Below are 17,948 nucleotides of genomic sequence, written 5' to 3' on the forward strand. Positions count from 1 at the left end.
TTGTCAGTGATTTCATTTTGCTTGAATATCCCCTTGATACCAGCAGTCAAGAAAACAAAAGATATGTTGTTGTGTACCATCGAGTTGGAACCAACTCATAGCTGACCCTCTGGTGGGTTTTCAGAGGCAGTTCATTGCAACAGCAGGAGATTGCCCAGCCTTCTGCAGAGCAGCTGGTGACCTTGAATCATATGCCTTCGCAATTGAAGCACAGCTTTTTGCCACTCGGCCCCCAGCGCTCCCTAAAAGATATGCTGCAACAGGAAATTCTGCTGAGAAGGAACTCTCCAAAGTGCTGAAGAGCATTGATGTCAGTGTATGGATTAAGGTGTGCTTGATCAAGCAATGCTATTTTCAGTTGATTCCTATGCATCTGAAGGACTACAGCTTTCAATATGGATTACATTGCAACATCAAGAAACTGAAAATTCTCGCCATTGGGCCAGTAGGCAACATCATGTTGTTATGTGCTTTTGAGTAGTCTTTGACTCATAGAGACCTTATGTACAGCAGCTCTGAAGCCTGCCCTGTCCTGAGCCAGTCTCACCGATTTCAGCATACCTACTCCCATTACACCCAGTTACTGTATCAGTCCATCTCATTCGGAGTTTTCCTCTCCTGCACTGTCCCTCCACCCTCCAAGCATGATGTTTTTCTCCAAGGACTGGTCCCTCCTGACCACATGCCCAAAGTGTGTGAGACAGCCCAAAGTGTGTGAGACAGAGCTCCAAAATCCTAGCCGCCAAGGAGAAACTTGGTTTCACCCTCTTTCAAGACAGACCTGTTTGTTCTCTTGGCAGTCCAAGCAAGGTATGTTCAAGACTTCTCCAGCACCACAACTCAGAGGCATTGATTTTTCCATCATCCTTAGTCATTGTCCAGCTCTCTGATGCATAGTAAGTAATTGTGAAGACCATGGCATGGATCAAGTGTACTTTAGATTGAAATTGTTGATGATTTCATCTTACTTGGATCCACAATCAACACCAGCAGTCAGGAGATTTAGGAGACATATAGCATTAGGAAAGTCTGCTATAAGGAACTCCTCCAAAGTCTTGAAGAACACTGATGTCAGTATGAAGACTGAGGTGTTTCTGACTCAAGCCAATCACCTGCTATGCATCTGTGGGCTGGACAGTGAATGAGGATGACGGAAGAAGAATCAATACCTTAGTTTTGTGTTTGAGAAGGGTACTGAATATTCCATGGACTGCTAAAGGAACAGATATCCCATGGTGAAAGTGCAGACAGAGTGCTCCTTTGTAGCAAGGATTATGATGCTTCATCTCAAATACTCTGGGTATGTTGTTAGAGAATATTCTTTGGAAAGGGACATCGAGCTGGGAAAGGTGGAGGGTCAGTGAAAGAGGAGAACCCTCAATAAAATGGACAGACACTGACTGAAACAGTGAGTTCACTCACGTATGTCTGAGATGATGAGGATGGCGTAGGATAGGACAGGGTTCAGATCTGCTGTTCACAGGGTTGCTGAGAGTCAAACTCTACTTGAAAGCTTCTAACAACAGCCACCACCAATGCATCTGAAAGTTGGACAGTAAATAAGAATGACAGAAGAAGAATCAATGCTTTTGGATTGTGTTGGAGAGGAGTACTGAATGTCCTGTGGACTGTCAGAAGAATCAACAAGTTTTTGAGGAAGTGCAACCAAGGCGCCCTTGAAAGGCAAAAATGGTAAAACTTTATCTTCTATACCTGGGACATGTTATCAGAAGGGATCAATCCTTGGAAAAAGACATCATGCTGAGAAAGGTGGATGGCCAGAGAAAGAAGGTGGTTAGCACAGGGATGATAACAACAGGCTTGAGAATGTAGGAGATGATGAGAAAGGTGCAGGTTCTGTTGTTTGTGGTCACTGCAAATTGTAGTCACTTGATGACACCTGAGAACAACAGTTGATCTGGTACTGTTCACTAAAGCGGTCCTTTACCCATTGCTCTTTAAGTGCCGTAATCAGATGTTCATAAATATGTTGACTACCTAGTCTGTTCCTGAGTCTGTGCTATCTCTGGTCTTCAGTGTGAAAATAAGATGTCTTGAAAGCCAGTAGAGTAAGTCCTCTCACTCTATTGTCCCTTTAGATTGTTTTGACCATTTTTGACCTTTGCATTTTAATATACATTTTAGTATCAGCTAATCATTTATTAGAGAGCTCTAGTGGCAGGGAGCTGCAATCAGAAAGTACGTGGTTCGAGGCCACCAGCTGCTCTGTAGGAGAAGGATGGGCAATCTCCTCCTGTGTTTTTTCAATATCTAAAGAGATGAAAGTGATTTTGTTATTATGGTGAATGTTAATTTCCTTTAGAATGTTAAGCTAGCCTTGCAAAGACGTAGTGTTCTTTTCTATATTGCTCAATTTCCTGAGTTCTGTTTGCTGTTTTGTTTTGCATCCACATTCATGAGTGAGACTGACCTAGAGTTCTCTTACATCGCCCTTGCCTTATTTTGTCATCAGGATTCTGCTGGTTTTATGAAATGGGCTTTACAGTCTCCTAACTATTAGGGGGTAGCCCTAAGCATCCCAGCTGAAGCCTGGCATGTTTATCCTGAATGGCTCAGAAATCTTCATTATTTTTTTAATTTTAAAAAAAAATATTTTATTATTTTTGTTTGTATGTACTGTCAAATTGGATCTGACAGGTACAGGAGGAGATTGCCCCTCCATCTCCAGCAGAGCATCTGGTGGATTTGAACTGCATACCTCTGGGATTGCAGTACAGCTTCTTGCCAAGAAATCTTCATTTTTGTACCCCAGCCTTGTACGCTACTAAAAGTTCTGCTTGTCATCTTGCTTCTCAAGAACAGAGTATAGTATTTAACTGTTACCCACCTGAAAAAGAAAACAACTCAATTTCCATACCATCAGATTTACTCAGTGTTCATGTTTTTATGTCTTGTAAATGTTTTCCACAGTTGGTCTGTGGAATAGTCAAGTTACAAACAGGCCCATATTAGCTATATGTGTATTTGGTTGTCGGATCTCTTCCCATGTATAGGGCTCTCCACCTCTCTTTTTGAAGATAAATTGTCAGTTGTGTTAGAGAATTTTAGATTTTGTTAAATTTCTATGGTATTTAATCAATCTTTCTATTGCTAATATTTTTTTTAAACAAGTAATTAACTCCAGAGATCAGATTCAGGAGACAGAATACCAGGTGGTGGATCACTTTATCATAGTAAGGTTGACCAGTGAGTCCTTTTCGGTTTTGCCTGCCTCTGCCAGCCATTCCAAGTGTCTTTGCCTGCCATTCACCTAATAATGATGGACATTGCCCAGTCATCAAATTGGCTCTGTCTTATGATGACCTTTGTATAGTAGAACTGAGTGTTGCCCAGTCCTGCCCCTTCTTCACAGTCTTTGTTGTCTTTGAGTCCATTATTTTGAGTCCGTACGTTGGAGTCTTATGATTTTGTTAGGCATGGCAAAATGATTCTAGTCTAATGTTACCATTCCATTTATTAACTTGATGAACTCTTTCATTAAACTCAGTATACACACCAGATTTCTTCAGGTTTGTCTATTATTATTCTTGCTTTAAAAGAAAAAATAGGACCTTTTTGTTCTTCCAAAGTGCAATAATATTGCTGATCTTAAACCTGCTGCCTGAGAATCAATTTCAGTTCATAGCAACACTCACATTTACAAGGCTGTAACTCATTTTTTCATTTTTTTAAATTTTTTTTATACTGGTTTACATAAGCGTTCATAAAATTTGTATACGTTGTTTTTCACACCCTATCTTTCCCCTTTCGTTTACCCATCCCTCCCTCCACCCATCAAATTGTGTGACCCTATGATTAAGACCCCCTTCTGACCCTCATATTCATTCTGCAATAATGGTCTTATACAAAATTTAATTTGTCTTTACGAGACAGATTTAGTTCACTTACCATAATACTCTCCAGTCCCTCTCCTGTTAAGTAGTACTTTACAAGTCTTTGCCCCTGCATGCTGCTTAGTATTCCATTGTGTGAATGTACCATAATTTCTCAATCCATTCCAATGTCATTGGGCATTTGAGCTGTTTCCATGTTCTTGTGATGAGGAGTAATGCTGCTATGAGCAATGGTGTACAGGTCTCTGTTTGTGCCTCAGTTCTAATTTTCTTAGGGTATAGTCCAAGCAGTACAATAGCAGAGTCATATGGAATTTCTATGTCCCCTTTTTTTAGGAAACGCCAAACTGCCTTCCAGAGTGGTTGTACCATTTTACAATCCCACCAACAATGTTCCTATCTCTCCACATCCTCTCTAGTATTTATTACTTGCTACCCTGCTAAACTTTGCCATTGCTACTGGGGTAAGATGGCCATAACTCTTAATGGCAGAAGACTGTCCATTTTTCTCCTAAGAGCACTTGGTAGATTCAAACCACTAACCTTTCTGTTAGCAAAATACGTGTAAAACTAACAATTTTTTCCTGTCCTTCCATATTTCTCTGTCCTCAGATTTATTTGTTATTGTTTATTTTACACTTTCTTTTTATTTTACTGCTTTACCTTTGCTCTATTTTCTTTAAGAAAGAGGTTGTTCCTGGTTAAATGTGTTGTCTATATCACTTGTTTTCCTTAAGTAGCTATTCTGCTTTTTATTTTCACCACTACAGATTTTAAGTTTGTTATTTCAGATGATTTCTTGTAGTTTTTCCATGCTCATTGCTGTCATTGTACCTAATGTCATGAACCTAATGATAGCTCACCTTCCAGCAGGTTTTCAGGAGGCTGTAAACGGCCTGAGAGGAGACTGCTCCTCGTTTTCCTTGAGGACCTCCTGGTGGATACTCACCATCAGAGTTACCACCTCAGGCTGAGCCTCGCAGCTCCTTATGAAGTACACCACCGGAGCCATCGCCACCTGTTTTTTCCTGATGTATTCCTGTCTCAATTTGTTAGAGTCCATGTTTTGCTATGGTCTGTTGAAGACTTAAATTTGTTTCATAAGATTTTCTTTTAGTTTATGCTGTTAATAATTTGCATGGATAATTTCTTTGGATCTTCAGGATGATGATTTGTGTACACCTTTGTGAATTTTCTCTAGATGCTGTGTTTGCAGTGGTGTGGGTGAATTACTCTCTTTGGGGTAGATTTGTGCACATACCCAGTTTGATCACTGGGCCCCATAGAGGACATTAGAAGCTCTCAGTTGTATTGTCAGGGGCACTGGCCCATGCTTCCTTTGGGTCTATAGAATGATGTGTCTATAGATCCCACTTTCTTAAATCGATGGGCCACTTAACAGATAAGTAGAATACTCAGTGATAGGGAGATAAGCATTTCAGGTAGAGCGATCCACATGTTTGCAAGTGTGAGTGAACAAAACAGTATAGTGTGTATGGAAAATTGCAGGTGACCTTTTGATAAAATGAATTGGTGTCCAAAATCCTACAGTTTATCCCTTAAGGCTTTGCAGTTTTTCAGAATTTTTCTATGGCTTTCTGTAGCCTAATGTTTCTAGGTGTTTTATATGGCTCATGAATAATAATAATCAACCTTGACAATAATCTCTTGTTTACAAGGAATTAATTATCATTTCCTAAAAATCAGACTATTTTCCCTTTCTTGGGAACTTTTTTAGTTTAAAAAAACCTGAAAACCTGGAGTTGTCTTTGATTTGCATCTTACATAGGTTGTTTTGGTGTTGCTTTTTTTTTATGTCCAGAGTTTCTGAGTCCTGTTAATACTCCAGTTTTTTGTTTTTGTTTTTTCTTAAAATTTTATTATTATTATTTGTGTGTGTACTGTTAAACCAGATCTGACTGGTAGAGGAGGAGATTGCCCCTCCTTCTCCAGCAGAGCATCTGGTGGATTTGAACTGCGTATCTCAGTGATGGCAGTGCAGCTTCTTGCTGCTAGGCCACCAGAGCTCCTGATCAATTTTGGTTTTTTTTAATTCTCATTCTTGTTCCATTTTTGTAGTGGTTTGTTTTGTTTTGAAGTCTCATCTCAAACCATTTGTCTCTGGTGATAGGTGTCTGTTAATGATTATGATGTTAGCCTAGGGAACCCTTATACTTTGTCATGTGGGGTTGAGATGAGTCAGAATCAACTTGACATCAATAGCAAAGGACAAAATATTTCAAGATCCCACTTACATGATCTATCTAGAATTAGGCAACTATAAAAAGACCCAAATTCATTTGTGGTTTTGGGGGAAGAGAGGAGTCACTGTTTAGGGGACACTGAGTTCAGGATGAGAAAAAAATGGGGGAGGATATAATGCTGATGGTTTTACAGCATGAATCATGTTGTCATACACAAAAATCAGTTGAGATGGCAAATATGTTATTACATGTATTTTTACCATTAAACATTTTATTAAAATGAATTCCACTTTGTCATAACAAGTTCTGTTTTTATAAACAACCCAATGGTATATGTAAAAAAAAGAAAATATTAGTAAAACAAACCATCTGGCAGCAAGTTGATTCTAACGCATGATGACCTCACTTGTGTTAAAATAGACTTGTGCCCTGTTGGACTTTGGGTGCTGATTCTTGGGATGTAGATTGCCAGTCCTTTCTTACTAGGTGTTTCTCTTGGTGGCCAGCCTGTTGGTTGGCGTCAGAGCAGGTTAAAAGTGCTCCACACTCAGGGATTCCTGGCAAGCTCTTGGACTGTTTCCTGCCATCCAGGCTCTGTTGGTGTGTGCAGGGACCTGGTAAAGCATCTTCATCTGCCTTCCTGATTCTCTCCCATCTTTTCCGCTTCCATCTCTTCCATCTGGCTGCCAGATCTAAGTGTCTGTTGAAATGCTGTTTTCTTCTTTTCACTTCCAAACTCTTAATATTTAATCACTTATCCTAGACAAAGTCTAAATTGTTTTGTGTGACTTCAGAGACTCTTATCTCTGACATTCCATGATTTAAAAAAATTATTTGTAGCTAGAATGGGCTTTTGACTTCCCCTCCTGCCACCACTTTTTATGCTCTTATTATTTTTAATAGGAATTCTTTTATCCCACATTTTGAACTAATAGCTTTCTTAAAAAGAAAACTTCAAAGACCATCTGGGTCTGAATATTTTACCTAATGTTCTGGTTTATGACAGGATGGTCATGCCTTATCTGAGGTTTGCTGTGTCCCACTCCAGAACTTTCTCTGCTAGTTTCTAGTACCTCTTCGTGTTTCCTTTCTCTTTTTTTTGTGCCTCATTTTGTCACTTGTTTAGTCTTTGTTTTACTTCTTGCTTAGATTGTTGGACTCTGGTTTAGTGTGTAACTGTGCTTTGAAAGTGTATCATGCCTTGCTTATGAAGTGTCTGGATGGTGTAAATGTGTAAGCGCTCATTTTCTTGCCAGAAGATTGGCAGCTGGCACTCATTTAGGCGAACCTTGAAAGAAAGCTCTGAAGATCTGCTTTCAAAAAATCTCATTCTTGAAAATGCTATGGAACTGTTTTCTACACACGTTGGGTCACTGTGTGTCATAATTGACTGGACACAGTGGCTAACAACAGATCCTTCATGTGTCATCAGATACATAGTAAAGTTTAATTTTGAACTTAAGATCTCCAGAGAAATTATTTTTGCAATGTATTACCCTCCTACCATGTGCTTTCAAGAAAGAGAAAAACGATACATTATTGGCTCAGTTATCAGTGTTATACATCAAACTCAAACTGAAAGCTGCAGCTGTGAAGTTATTTCCAATTCATGATGAGCCTTAGGATAAGAATTGCATAGGTTTTCCAAAGGCTTTATATCTTTAGGGAAGCAAACTGCCCTATCTTCTCCCAGAGAGCACCTGGTGGGTCTGAACAGCTGAGCTCTTGGACCACTGTGCACCCAGAGCTCTTCTCAGGCCTGTATTTGAGATCCATTTGTAAGTTGTTGGAAGTTAGCCCTTTAAGCATATAAAACTAGTTTCCACTTAAGTGTTTATTACTTCCCCTTTTAGCAATACAGGATACTGATGATTTATTTAACCTTTTGGTTTTTAATGACATGTTCATAATTGTGAGTCTTACTCATCTTTATAATCTAGTCTTTAGATAAGTGCTTGACAAATGGTCAATCATATGGGAATCATTTCCAATTAAAAATGTTACTGTGCCTACTATACTGCTTTGGTAGTTAAGATAGCATGGTACTGGTACAATGACAGACACATAGATCAATGGAATAGAATTAAGAACCCAGAAATTAGCCCATCTACTTATGATCAACTGATTTTTGACAAGGAGATGAAATCAGTTAAGTGGAGAAACGACAGCCTTTTTAGCAAATGGTGTTGGCAAAATTGGAAAACTATCTGCAGAAGACTTAAGCAAGATCCACACCTCACTCCATACACAAAAACCAACTCTAGGTGGATCATGGACCTAGGACAAGGACAATAAACTTCATTAAAGAAAAGCTTGGAAGAACTCAAGTAGTCCTAATCCACAACATAAACAGTCCTCCAAGTATCCTTGTACCACATTGGGGCTTCTTACCTGATCCTTAATACCCAACCCAATCTATAACCAGGAGAAGATAAAATAGATGAATGGGACCTTCTAAGAATCAAATCCCTATGCACATCCAGAAACTTCTCCAACGGGGTAAAAAGGGAAGCCACAGACTGGGAAAAAAATATTTGGTAATGACATGTCAGATAAAGGACTTATATCTAGAATTTATAAAATACTTGAGCACCACAACAAGATAAAGGTAAATAATCCAATAGAAAAATGGGCACAGGATATGAACAGATACTTCACTGAAGAAGACATTCAGATGGCCAACAAGCACATGAAGAAATGTTCAAAATCCCTAGCTCTAAGAGAGATGCAATTCAAGACAACTATGAGATATCATCTCACCCCAGTCAGAATAGCAAAATTTAACAGAACAGCAAGCAACAAATGCTGGCGAGGTTGTGGAGAAACTGGAACCCTTATTCACTATTGGTGGAAGTGTAAAATGGTGCAATCATTGTGGAAAGCGGTGTGGCGCTTTCTCAAAAAGTTGCAAATAGCGATACGATTTGTCCCAGCAATTCCACTACTGGGAATATACCCTAAAGAGACCATAACTGACATTTAAGCAGATATATGCACACCCATGTTTATTGTGTCTTTGTTCACAATAGCAAGGAGTTGGAAAAAACCTAAGTGCCTATCAACAAACAGGATAGAGAAACTGTGGTATATGCACACAATGGAATACTATGCTGCATTGAAAAACAAGGAACTCATGCAATATTATTCAAAATGGGTGACCCTGGAGGACATTATGATGAGTGAAAATATCTCAGTCACAAAAGGACAAACACTTGCATAGTGCTACTGCCATAGAATGGGACTGACATCAGGGTGGGGTAGGAATGAGAAAACTGGATGAATTATGTCTATGGCATTGAAACGGATGAGGTAGAGAACAGTGTAAAAGTGTTATAGGGCATTATGATTAGGAATGAAGGTTGCAGAGTGGAGTATACTTGGGGTGGGGTTGGGGGAGTACAAGGGGATTGTATACCAATGAAGGAATTTTTCTTTTACTTTTCAAAGAGAAGAGCAAACTGGGAGGGCGGGGGGAGAGGGGAAGTGCAACAATGAACGAATGGAAATCCAAAATCTCTGTAAATGTTCACTGAAATTAATAAAAAATAAAAAAGGGGGGAAAATGTCATTTAGGCTGAATTTGCATATTTGAACTTTCTTCAATTCCTGTCCCCCTTTTTTGTGGGGTTTCTTTTTTCTAGTCTATTATATTTGCCTTTTATGAAAACAAACGGTAGAATCTGTAGCTTTATGGTAGTTTGTGATCTCATTTTATAATGATCTAATTTTTGAATGAAAAAAACACCCTGTATATAAAAAAAGTATCAAGATATATACTTAAGTTAACTAAGAAAGATTGAGATTGCCTTTTTTTAGTTTTTCCACCCTTAATATAAACCTACTTTTATTGTTGCCCATTGTTTTCTGTGTTATGAGTGATGGAGAGACTGATTTGACAAGACACTTTATTAGTGGAAAAAGTACAAGATAATCTCAAAATAAAAAAAAAACAAAACACCCACAGACCAATGAACTGTTGTTGATTTCAATTCATAGTGACCTTCCAGTGGGTTTCCAATGCTGTGAATCTTAACAGGACGAGAATGCCTATCTTTCTCCTGTGGAGCAATTGGTAGATTTGAACTGCCACTCATGGTCTTTTGGTTAACACTTTGCCATGAGAGCTCCTACAACTCCTACAAGGTCGTCTAGGAACTTAAACAGTGGACCACAGTTCAAGCAGGTATACTGTATGTTTGAGAAAAGAAAGAGTCTGGAGACTTAATTGGTCAACAAAGGAGGAGTAAGTAAGGGCAGTTGGTCACATTCAAAAGAAAGGCATTAGCAGCCAGAGGCCAAGTCAGTGAGTATAGTATAGAGGCTCTTTACTTCTGTCTCCATAGTCCAGGTGGGAAAACATTCATCAGTGCATAAGCTGTGAGTGGAGAAGACACAGGGAGCACAGCTAGAGAAATGGTTGGTGTTACTGTGCTACTGTCCCTTTTTTGTTATCAGCTTTCCTGCTCTTAAAGGAATTGCATTAGTATTTAGATTTATTAACTACAATGTTTAAAATAGAAAAGTCTCTAGAGTGCTTTCTCGTGGCAATTGCTAAGCTTTTCAGCACTGGTGTATGAAACTTAGAATCCTCCTTGGTGTTCACTATGAAGCAGGCTGTGGAGGCAAGTACTATCATCCCTTAGCCTTTTTTAGTGTCTTGTTTTAAATTTTGGTCATCATAGGTCACTTTGCATAGCATCTATTTTATAAGGCAATTGTGTGATTTTTTTTCTCTGCATTTCCTTATAATTTTTAATATTATATATATATTTATAATTTTTATTTTATACTGGTTTACTTAAAAAATTTGTACACATTCTTTTTCACACTGCATCTTTTCTGTTTCCTTTACCCACCCCTCCCTCCACCCATCAAATTGGGCAACCCTGTGATTACCACTCCTGTCCTCACCCCCTGCTCCCATCCTCCCCCTGTTAGGTCCTTAAACACATTTTACGATCTATTTCTACAATAATAGTCTTATGCAGTATTTGTCCTTATGAGACAAAGTTAGTTCACTTAGCATAATACTCTCCAGTCCCTCCCAAGTTAGGTAATGATTTACAAAACCATTTGCTCCTATGTGCTGCATAGTGTTCCATCGTATGAAGGTACCATAATTTCTCAATCCATTTGATTGTTCCATATTCTTGCAATGGTGAATAACACTGCTATGAAATTTGGTGTATAAGTTTCAGTTTATGTCTGATAACACAATTACAAAATGGGCAGAAGACATGGAAAGAATTTTCACAGAGAAAATTCTTAGTCTGTCTTAATTTGCCTGCAGTATTTGACAAACAAGAATTTTGCCCCAAAGAGCAGATGTCTAAATATTCTTTTTAAAAAGCAATGGTAAATCTAGAGCAAATAACATAAATAACTTTTTTTTTCTTTCTTGTTGTGTACCGTCTAATCGGATCTGACTGGCACCAGAGGAGATTGCCCCTCCTTCTACAGTGGAACATCTGGTGAATTTGTACTGCACTCCTTCGGGATTGCAGTGCAGCTTGTTGCCACTAGGCAACCAGAGCTCCCTCATAAGTAACTTTCTATTAAATAAAATAGGGTATACTTTCCCAAAACAAAAAATTATGACAGTGATAAGTTTTACATTTTACATTTTTCTTTAATATCTTTAGAGAAGATAGAATTTTCGTATCTGCTTATGCATTTGCACTTTTTTGTTCAGTGATAAGTATGAAGAAAATCCAGCCTTACTGGAGATAATTTAATTGCAAAAGGGAGGAGTATTTGAGTAGCTTTTCCAGGTAATTGTGGTAAGGAGCTTCAGCGCCATCCCCAAGGTACCTGGCTCAAGTCCACCAGCTGCTCTGCGGGAGAAAGATGGACATTCCCCCTGGAGGGTCAGTTTTGACTTGAAGGTGAACAACAACAATATGAAAACTAAAATAAGAATTCCTGACATCAGGGTTGGGGTAAGAATGAGAAAAACTGGATGAATTATGTATACTACCTTGAAACAGATGAGGGAGAGAACATTTTAAAAGTATTATAGGGTGTTATGATTATCATAAGAGTCTGGAATGAAGGTTGCAGAGTGGAGTATACTCAAGGTGTGGGGGTGTGTGTGGGTGATTGTATACCAATAAAGGAATTTTTCTTTTCAAAGAGAAGAGCGAACTGGGGATGGGGTTGGGGTGGGCGGGGAGAAAAGTGCAACAATGAATGAATGGAAATCCAAAATCTCTGTAAATGTTCATTGAAATCAATTAAAAAAAAAAAGAATTCCTTAAAGTTTAATTTCTATGTGGAATATAAAAGTCCATTAATTTTTTTATACCTTGTGCACTAGTGATAAAGTAGATAACATTGCATGAACTTTAGGGTAAACCTATAAAGTCATAAAACATGTTCTTTTTCTATATAACAGGTTAGAGAATTAAATCCAGCAGAATGCCACTTAATAAGCTGTTTATGGGAGAACTATTTATAGTTCATAGTAGAATATTGCCAAGTGTTTTAGGCTAGATTTAATTTGAGGATAGATGATTTACCCAAATATTAGAGATCTCTGTTCAAATTAATGTACATCTTCTATCTCCTGGGAAGAGTAGTCTGACTGATTAATGCAGTTTTGCTTTTTAACTCTGTGTATTATTTCTATTGTAGACGTATTCTGGACTCTTCTGCGTAGTCATAAATCCTTATAAGAATCTCCCAATTTACTCTGAGAACATTATTGAGATGTATAGAGGGAAGAAGCGTCATGAGATGCCCCCCCACATCTACGCCATATCGGAGTCTGCTTACAGATGCATGCTTCAAGGTAATTGGCAATGTTGGAAAACTGAATATTCTGAATTTTTAAATGTATTTAGTCTCAAGTTTTTTTTTAAAAAAGAAGATTAAAAAGAAAAATAATAAATAGTCATTGTAGAAAAGTTGTCAGTTCTCTTTAGATTGGAATAGACAGCTTAGCTTTTTGACATAGATAACTGGTAAGTATGTTTGTTGTTTAATAATAGTAATGCTTAATAATGGTGTAAAAAGCAGCTTGTTTTTCTATATGGTTTATCAAGGCAATATAATAAAAAGTGCTACATTTGATAAATGAGGGAGCTCTGGTGGCCTAGTGGCAAGGGAACACTGCATGGTTCAAAACTGAGAAGGGCGTACGCCAGGGATGCATCCTATCTCCATAGCTTTTCAACCTATATGCAGAACAGATTATCTGGGAGGCTGGGCTCTATGAGGAGAAATGTGGGGTCAAGATTGGTGGACGATTTATCAACAATCTGCGTTATGCGGATGACACAACCCTGCTTGCTGAAACTGAGGAGGACCTGAACGCCTGCTGCAGAGTGTCAAGGACTGCAGCCTCCAGTATGGATTGAGGCTCCATGTCCAGAAGACAAAGATTCTCGCCACTGGACCAATTGGCAGCATCAGGATGGATGGTGAAGAGATTGAGATTGTACACAGCTTTAGTTTGCTTGGCTCCATAGTCAGCAGTCTTGGCACCAGCAGCCAGGAAATTAAAAGGCACATTGCCATGGGAAAGTCTGCTGTTAGGGACCTCTCCAAAGTACTGAAGAGCAATGGTGTCTCTTTGGAGACTAAGGTGCGTCTGATATAGGCCATGGTCTTTGCAATCACTTGTTATGCATCAGAGAGTTGGACAATGACCAAGGAGGATAGAAGAATTGATGCCTTTGAGCTGTGGTGCTGGAGAAGAGTATTGAGAATACCATGGATGGCTAGGAAAACAAACAGATTTGTCCTGGAAAGGGTTAAACCAGGTGGCTCCTTGGAGGCAAGGATTCTGAGGCTCCGTCTAACATACTTTAGACATGTTGTGAGGAGAAACCGGTCCTTGGAGAGGGACATCATGCTTGGGAGGGCGGAGGGACAGCGCAGGAGAGGAGGGCCCTCTATGAGGTGGGTTGATTCAGTGACTGGGATAATTGGCATGGGAGTGTCAGGGACAGTGCGATTGGCACAGGACAGAGCGGAGTTTAGGGCTGTTGTACATAGGGTCGCTATGAGTCGCAAATGACTCGACGTCACATAACAACAACAACAACAACAACACATTTGATAAGAATAATTGGAAAAGCTGAGAGGAATAATGGAATAGATATGTCAGTGGAGAAGGAAAGATTATTAAATATTATTTGTCATATAAGTGCATGTAAAAGGCAACAACAAAAATTGAAAACATGGGAGCTCCTAAGGTTATGTGAAAACTCAACCTTCTGTGACTCTCCCTCTCTGTCTTGCCTTTTTCTTTCTTTGGTGAAATTCTTATGAAATAGTTCCGTGATCTTCAGAGTACAGATAAAATTTGCCGAATCTCCTTTTCTCAACTTACTGGTCAGGAAAAGACCCGATCTTGGTGATTGCATCTGAAGGTAGTATGTAAGTAGGAATTAAAAGACAAACAAACAAAATACCCCAGCCAGAAACCTCATTGTCACTGAGTTAGCATCTAATAGCTGTTTCTTCAGGTTTTCAGAGGCTGTAAATCATATAGGAGGAAACTGCCCATCTTTCTTCCAAGGAACACCTGTTGTATTTGAACCACTTGCCTTGGATTAGCACTGCAACTCCTTACCCACTTGGCCATCAGAGCTCACTATGTAGAAATTAATAAAGTACTTTATATGTTTCCTACTTACAATTTTGCTTAATTACCTTTATTATATATTAAGTCCTCTGAAGTAAACAGGAAGGGACTTCAAGAGTAGAAAAATGTGGAGACTTACAAAATCTAGAATGCCCTTAGACCTTTTTTTTTTTAGAAAAAAAGTTTATATTTCATAACCTTTTTTAGGCTCAAAGCCAAAGAATATTAAGAAATGAGTAGAACTGTGTATGAACCGTCAGATGATGGAGAAATAAGACTCACTAGCTTGTGTTTATTATGTTTTAGGTTCTTTGTTAAGAGGAGTAAGTTTTAGATGCAGAAATGTGTTTAAAATGAATGAGCAAACTGGGCCTTATCGAGGAAAAGAAATTGGAGAAAGCACCTTCCTTTTCTAGTTGAATCTGTTGTTTCATGTTCAAACAACTGGCATTCTCCCTGTTGAAATTGTTAGCCCTCTGGCAAGGGTCTTTGAAGTATTCTGTAGAAGGGAAGTTTCTGGAAAGCTGAGGACAGGCTAGCATACATAGTTCGAATATTTCAAAGAGAAAAAGGATTTATTCCTCTGATCTCTGAGCTCAATTTGTATACCAGGAAAGTGTCTGGAATCTATAAGCTGAAGAACAACATGAATATTTGCATTGTTTTATACTGTGTAGGAAGGGGCATAGATTAGACCTGACTCATAACTGACCCTCCATTGGGTTTCAGAGGCTGTAAATCAAATGGGAGGAGATTGTCTTTCTCCCTTTGAGTTCTGGTGGATTCAGACTGTCAGAGCTAAAGAGGTGAGTCCTTTGGGTTAGCAGCCCTTGTTCCTGTGGATTTTGTTACCAGAGCTCCCTGTGATTATTTGATCATAAATTGAAGTTAGTGAGGTCTGTCAGGATATGCACCTAAGGCTGTGTTCACTTTGTAGCATGTGTGCTGATACATTTGAAGATGTTGGGAGCATACCCATAGAATTTGTGGGTAACAGGAAACTTACACATTTGACAAAAAGAAACAATTTTAAAAGACCTTCAAAGAATGAAATAGGGAGTTGAATTGTGACCAAATAGGTAAAAGGGATATGCTGTGCTCAAAGACAACACATAAAAATCTAGAAGATTTCTACACATAGGAAACGGTCAATGAGTGATCTGAAAAGGTAAGAAAACAGTCCATTTATAATAGCATCTAAAACAAAGAAATAGCAGGAATTAGTTGAACCAGAGAGGTGAAGACTTGTCCACTGAACATCAGCAAACAACACTGAAAGAGATTAGAGCAGCCCTAAATAAATAGTAGGGCCTTCCATGCCCATAAGTAGGGATTCTTAATATTTGTTAAAGTGTCAATATACAAAATAATAAAAGGATTCAATGTAATTTCTATCAAAATTTTAATAGCCTTGTTTGCAGAAATGGAAAAGCCAATCCTCGAATTTATATGAAACTGCAAGGGGCCCTGGATAGCCAGCAATATCTTGATAATAAAAGTAAGAGGAGTCATACTTCCTCATTTCAGAACAATACCAGTACTGGTATCATGGTAGGCACATAGACAATAGAATAGGATTCAGAGTCCAGAAATAAAACTGTACCTCTATGACTAATTGATATTTTAATATAGGTACTAAAAGACAGAGAAGTAATTTCTTCAGTAAATGTTTCTGGGACAAAAGGATTTCAACAGAAGCAGGAGTGGCATCCACTTCCTAAATAACATGCCTCTTGAAAATATGGACTTGATAAATGATGATAGTTTATAGAAAGGCTTCAGGCCTTTTGTCGATAGGGTTGCAATGAGTTGTGCTTGACTTGATGGCAGGCCCATACTTAACACTGAAGATGAAAATAAATTCAAAATGGACGTATAGCCCTGGTGTACAAGTTGCCATACAGCTGTAACTTGTGGTTGCTATGAGGCTGAACACTGTGACACTGATGTGTCAAATGCATTAATGGTTGGTTACCCAATGCGGACAGAGAGTAGGGTGGAGCTCCTCCATAAAACAAGCTTGGAAGGAGGAATGGCATCCACTTCCATAATAGCTTGCCTCCGGAAACCCTATGAACCTGGAGAGAGGATGAGAGACACCCAGGCGTTGAGGACTCTCCTTCATAGGATAGCTATGAGTCGCCTGCAGTTCGATGGCACTTAACAACAACAGTCATATCATCTGTGAATAGAAACATTTATATTTCGTCCTTTCTATTCTGTCCTTTTAATTCCTCTCCCCCAACCCCACTTTATGATGCATAAAGGTGCCTTATTCCTGATTCAGGGGAAAGCTTTTAGTTTTTAATAATAAGGATGATTTTTTTGAAAGAAAATTTTTTATTTTAATTGTGATTTTAACAAAAGTTTACAGAAAAGTTAGATTGTCATTCATTCTTTGTTGCACATTTTACCTCCTCTCTCTCCCTAAGTTAACTTTTTTTATTAAATATTCATTCATTGTTGCAAGGATAGTGTAACTGTAGATTTTTGTTTGTATGATTTTATTGAGTTGATGAAGTTCTTTTTTCCTTTTTTTTTAACAAACAAAAAAATGAAGTCATAACGGGATACTGAGTTTTTAAAAATACTTTTCTGTTTCTCTTGAGATGATAATGTTGTTTAGTCTGTTGATATGGTGAATTAGATAGCTTTTTAGTTGTTAAAGTACCCTTATATTAATGCCATTTGTTCGTGATGTAGTATCCTTTTTATATATTGACTTGTTTCAGCTTGATAACTTTTTGTTGAGAACTTCTGCATTTTTGCTCATGATATATATGTAATTTTCTTATACATTTTTTTCTGGTTTTAACATGTTTAGGTTCTTTATAGATTGGATTGGAAAATGTTTCCTATTTTTTTAGTAGTAACGTTATTTCCTAATTTATTATCATGTTAGGGATATTTTCTTTGTGGGAAAGTTTTAACTATAAATTCCGTTTCTTTAATAAAGCTATTCAGGTTATATTTCTTCTTGAACTTTGGTAGTTAATATTTTATAAATTAACTGCCTAGTTTTCAAATTTTTGCCAGTGGGTGGTTTCTCTAATATTATCCTATTAGTACTGTCTTTTGTGTATTTCTCCTTTTTTCCCCCTGATCCGTTTGGCTTATCAGTGCCACTGATCTCAAAGAATATTGATTTAATTAATATTTTTCTTTTTAAAATTTATTTCTATTTCTTATTATGGGTTTACTTTGCTCATAGTTTTCTAATTTCTTATGATAGATACAGAGATATGAAACCTTTTTTCAATATTGAAAATGATTTATTAGACATGGATTTATTGAGTGTTT

General features: G+C 38.1%; 1 protein-coding gene across 1 annotated transcript in view; it reads left to right on the forward strand.

Annotated features, from left to right (window-relative positions):
• Positions 1-17,948, forward strand: part of MYH10 (myosin, heavy chain 10, non-muscle) — a 163,271-nt gene that overhangs the window by 15,309 nt on the left and 130,014 nt on the right. The window contains exon 3 of the mRNA XM_006900506.1: positions 12,692-12,848. Coding sequence (XP_006900568.1) covers positions 12,692-12,848 — 157 coding nt within the window. The remainder of the gene's footprint in view (positions 1-12,691; positions 12,849-17,948) is intronic.

The sequence above is a fragment of the Elephantulus edwardii genome, unplaced genomic scaffold (assembly GCF_000299155.1).
Source record: "Elephantulus edwardii isolate Elephantulus edwardi_28Jun2011 unplaced genomic scaffold, EleEdw1.0 scaffold00286, whole genome shotgun sequence".
Lineage (NCBI taxonomy): Eukaryota > Metazoa > Chordata > Mammalia > Macroscelidea > Macroscelididae > Elephantulus > Elephantulus edwardii.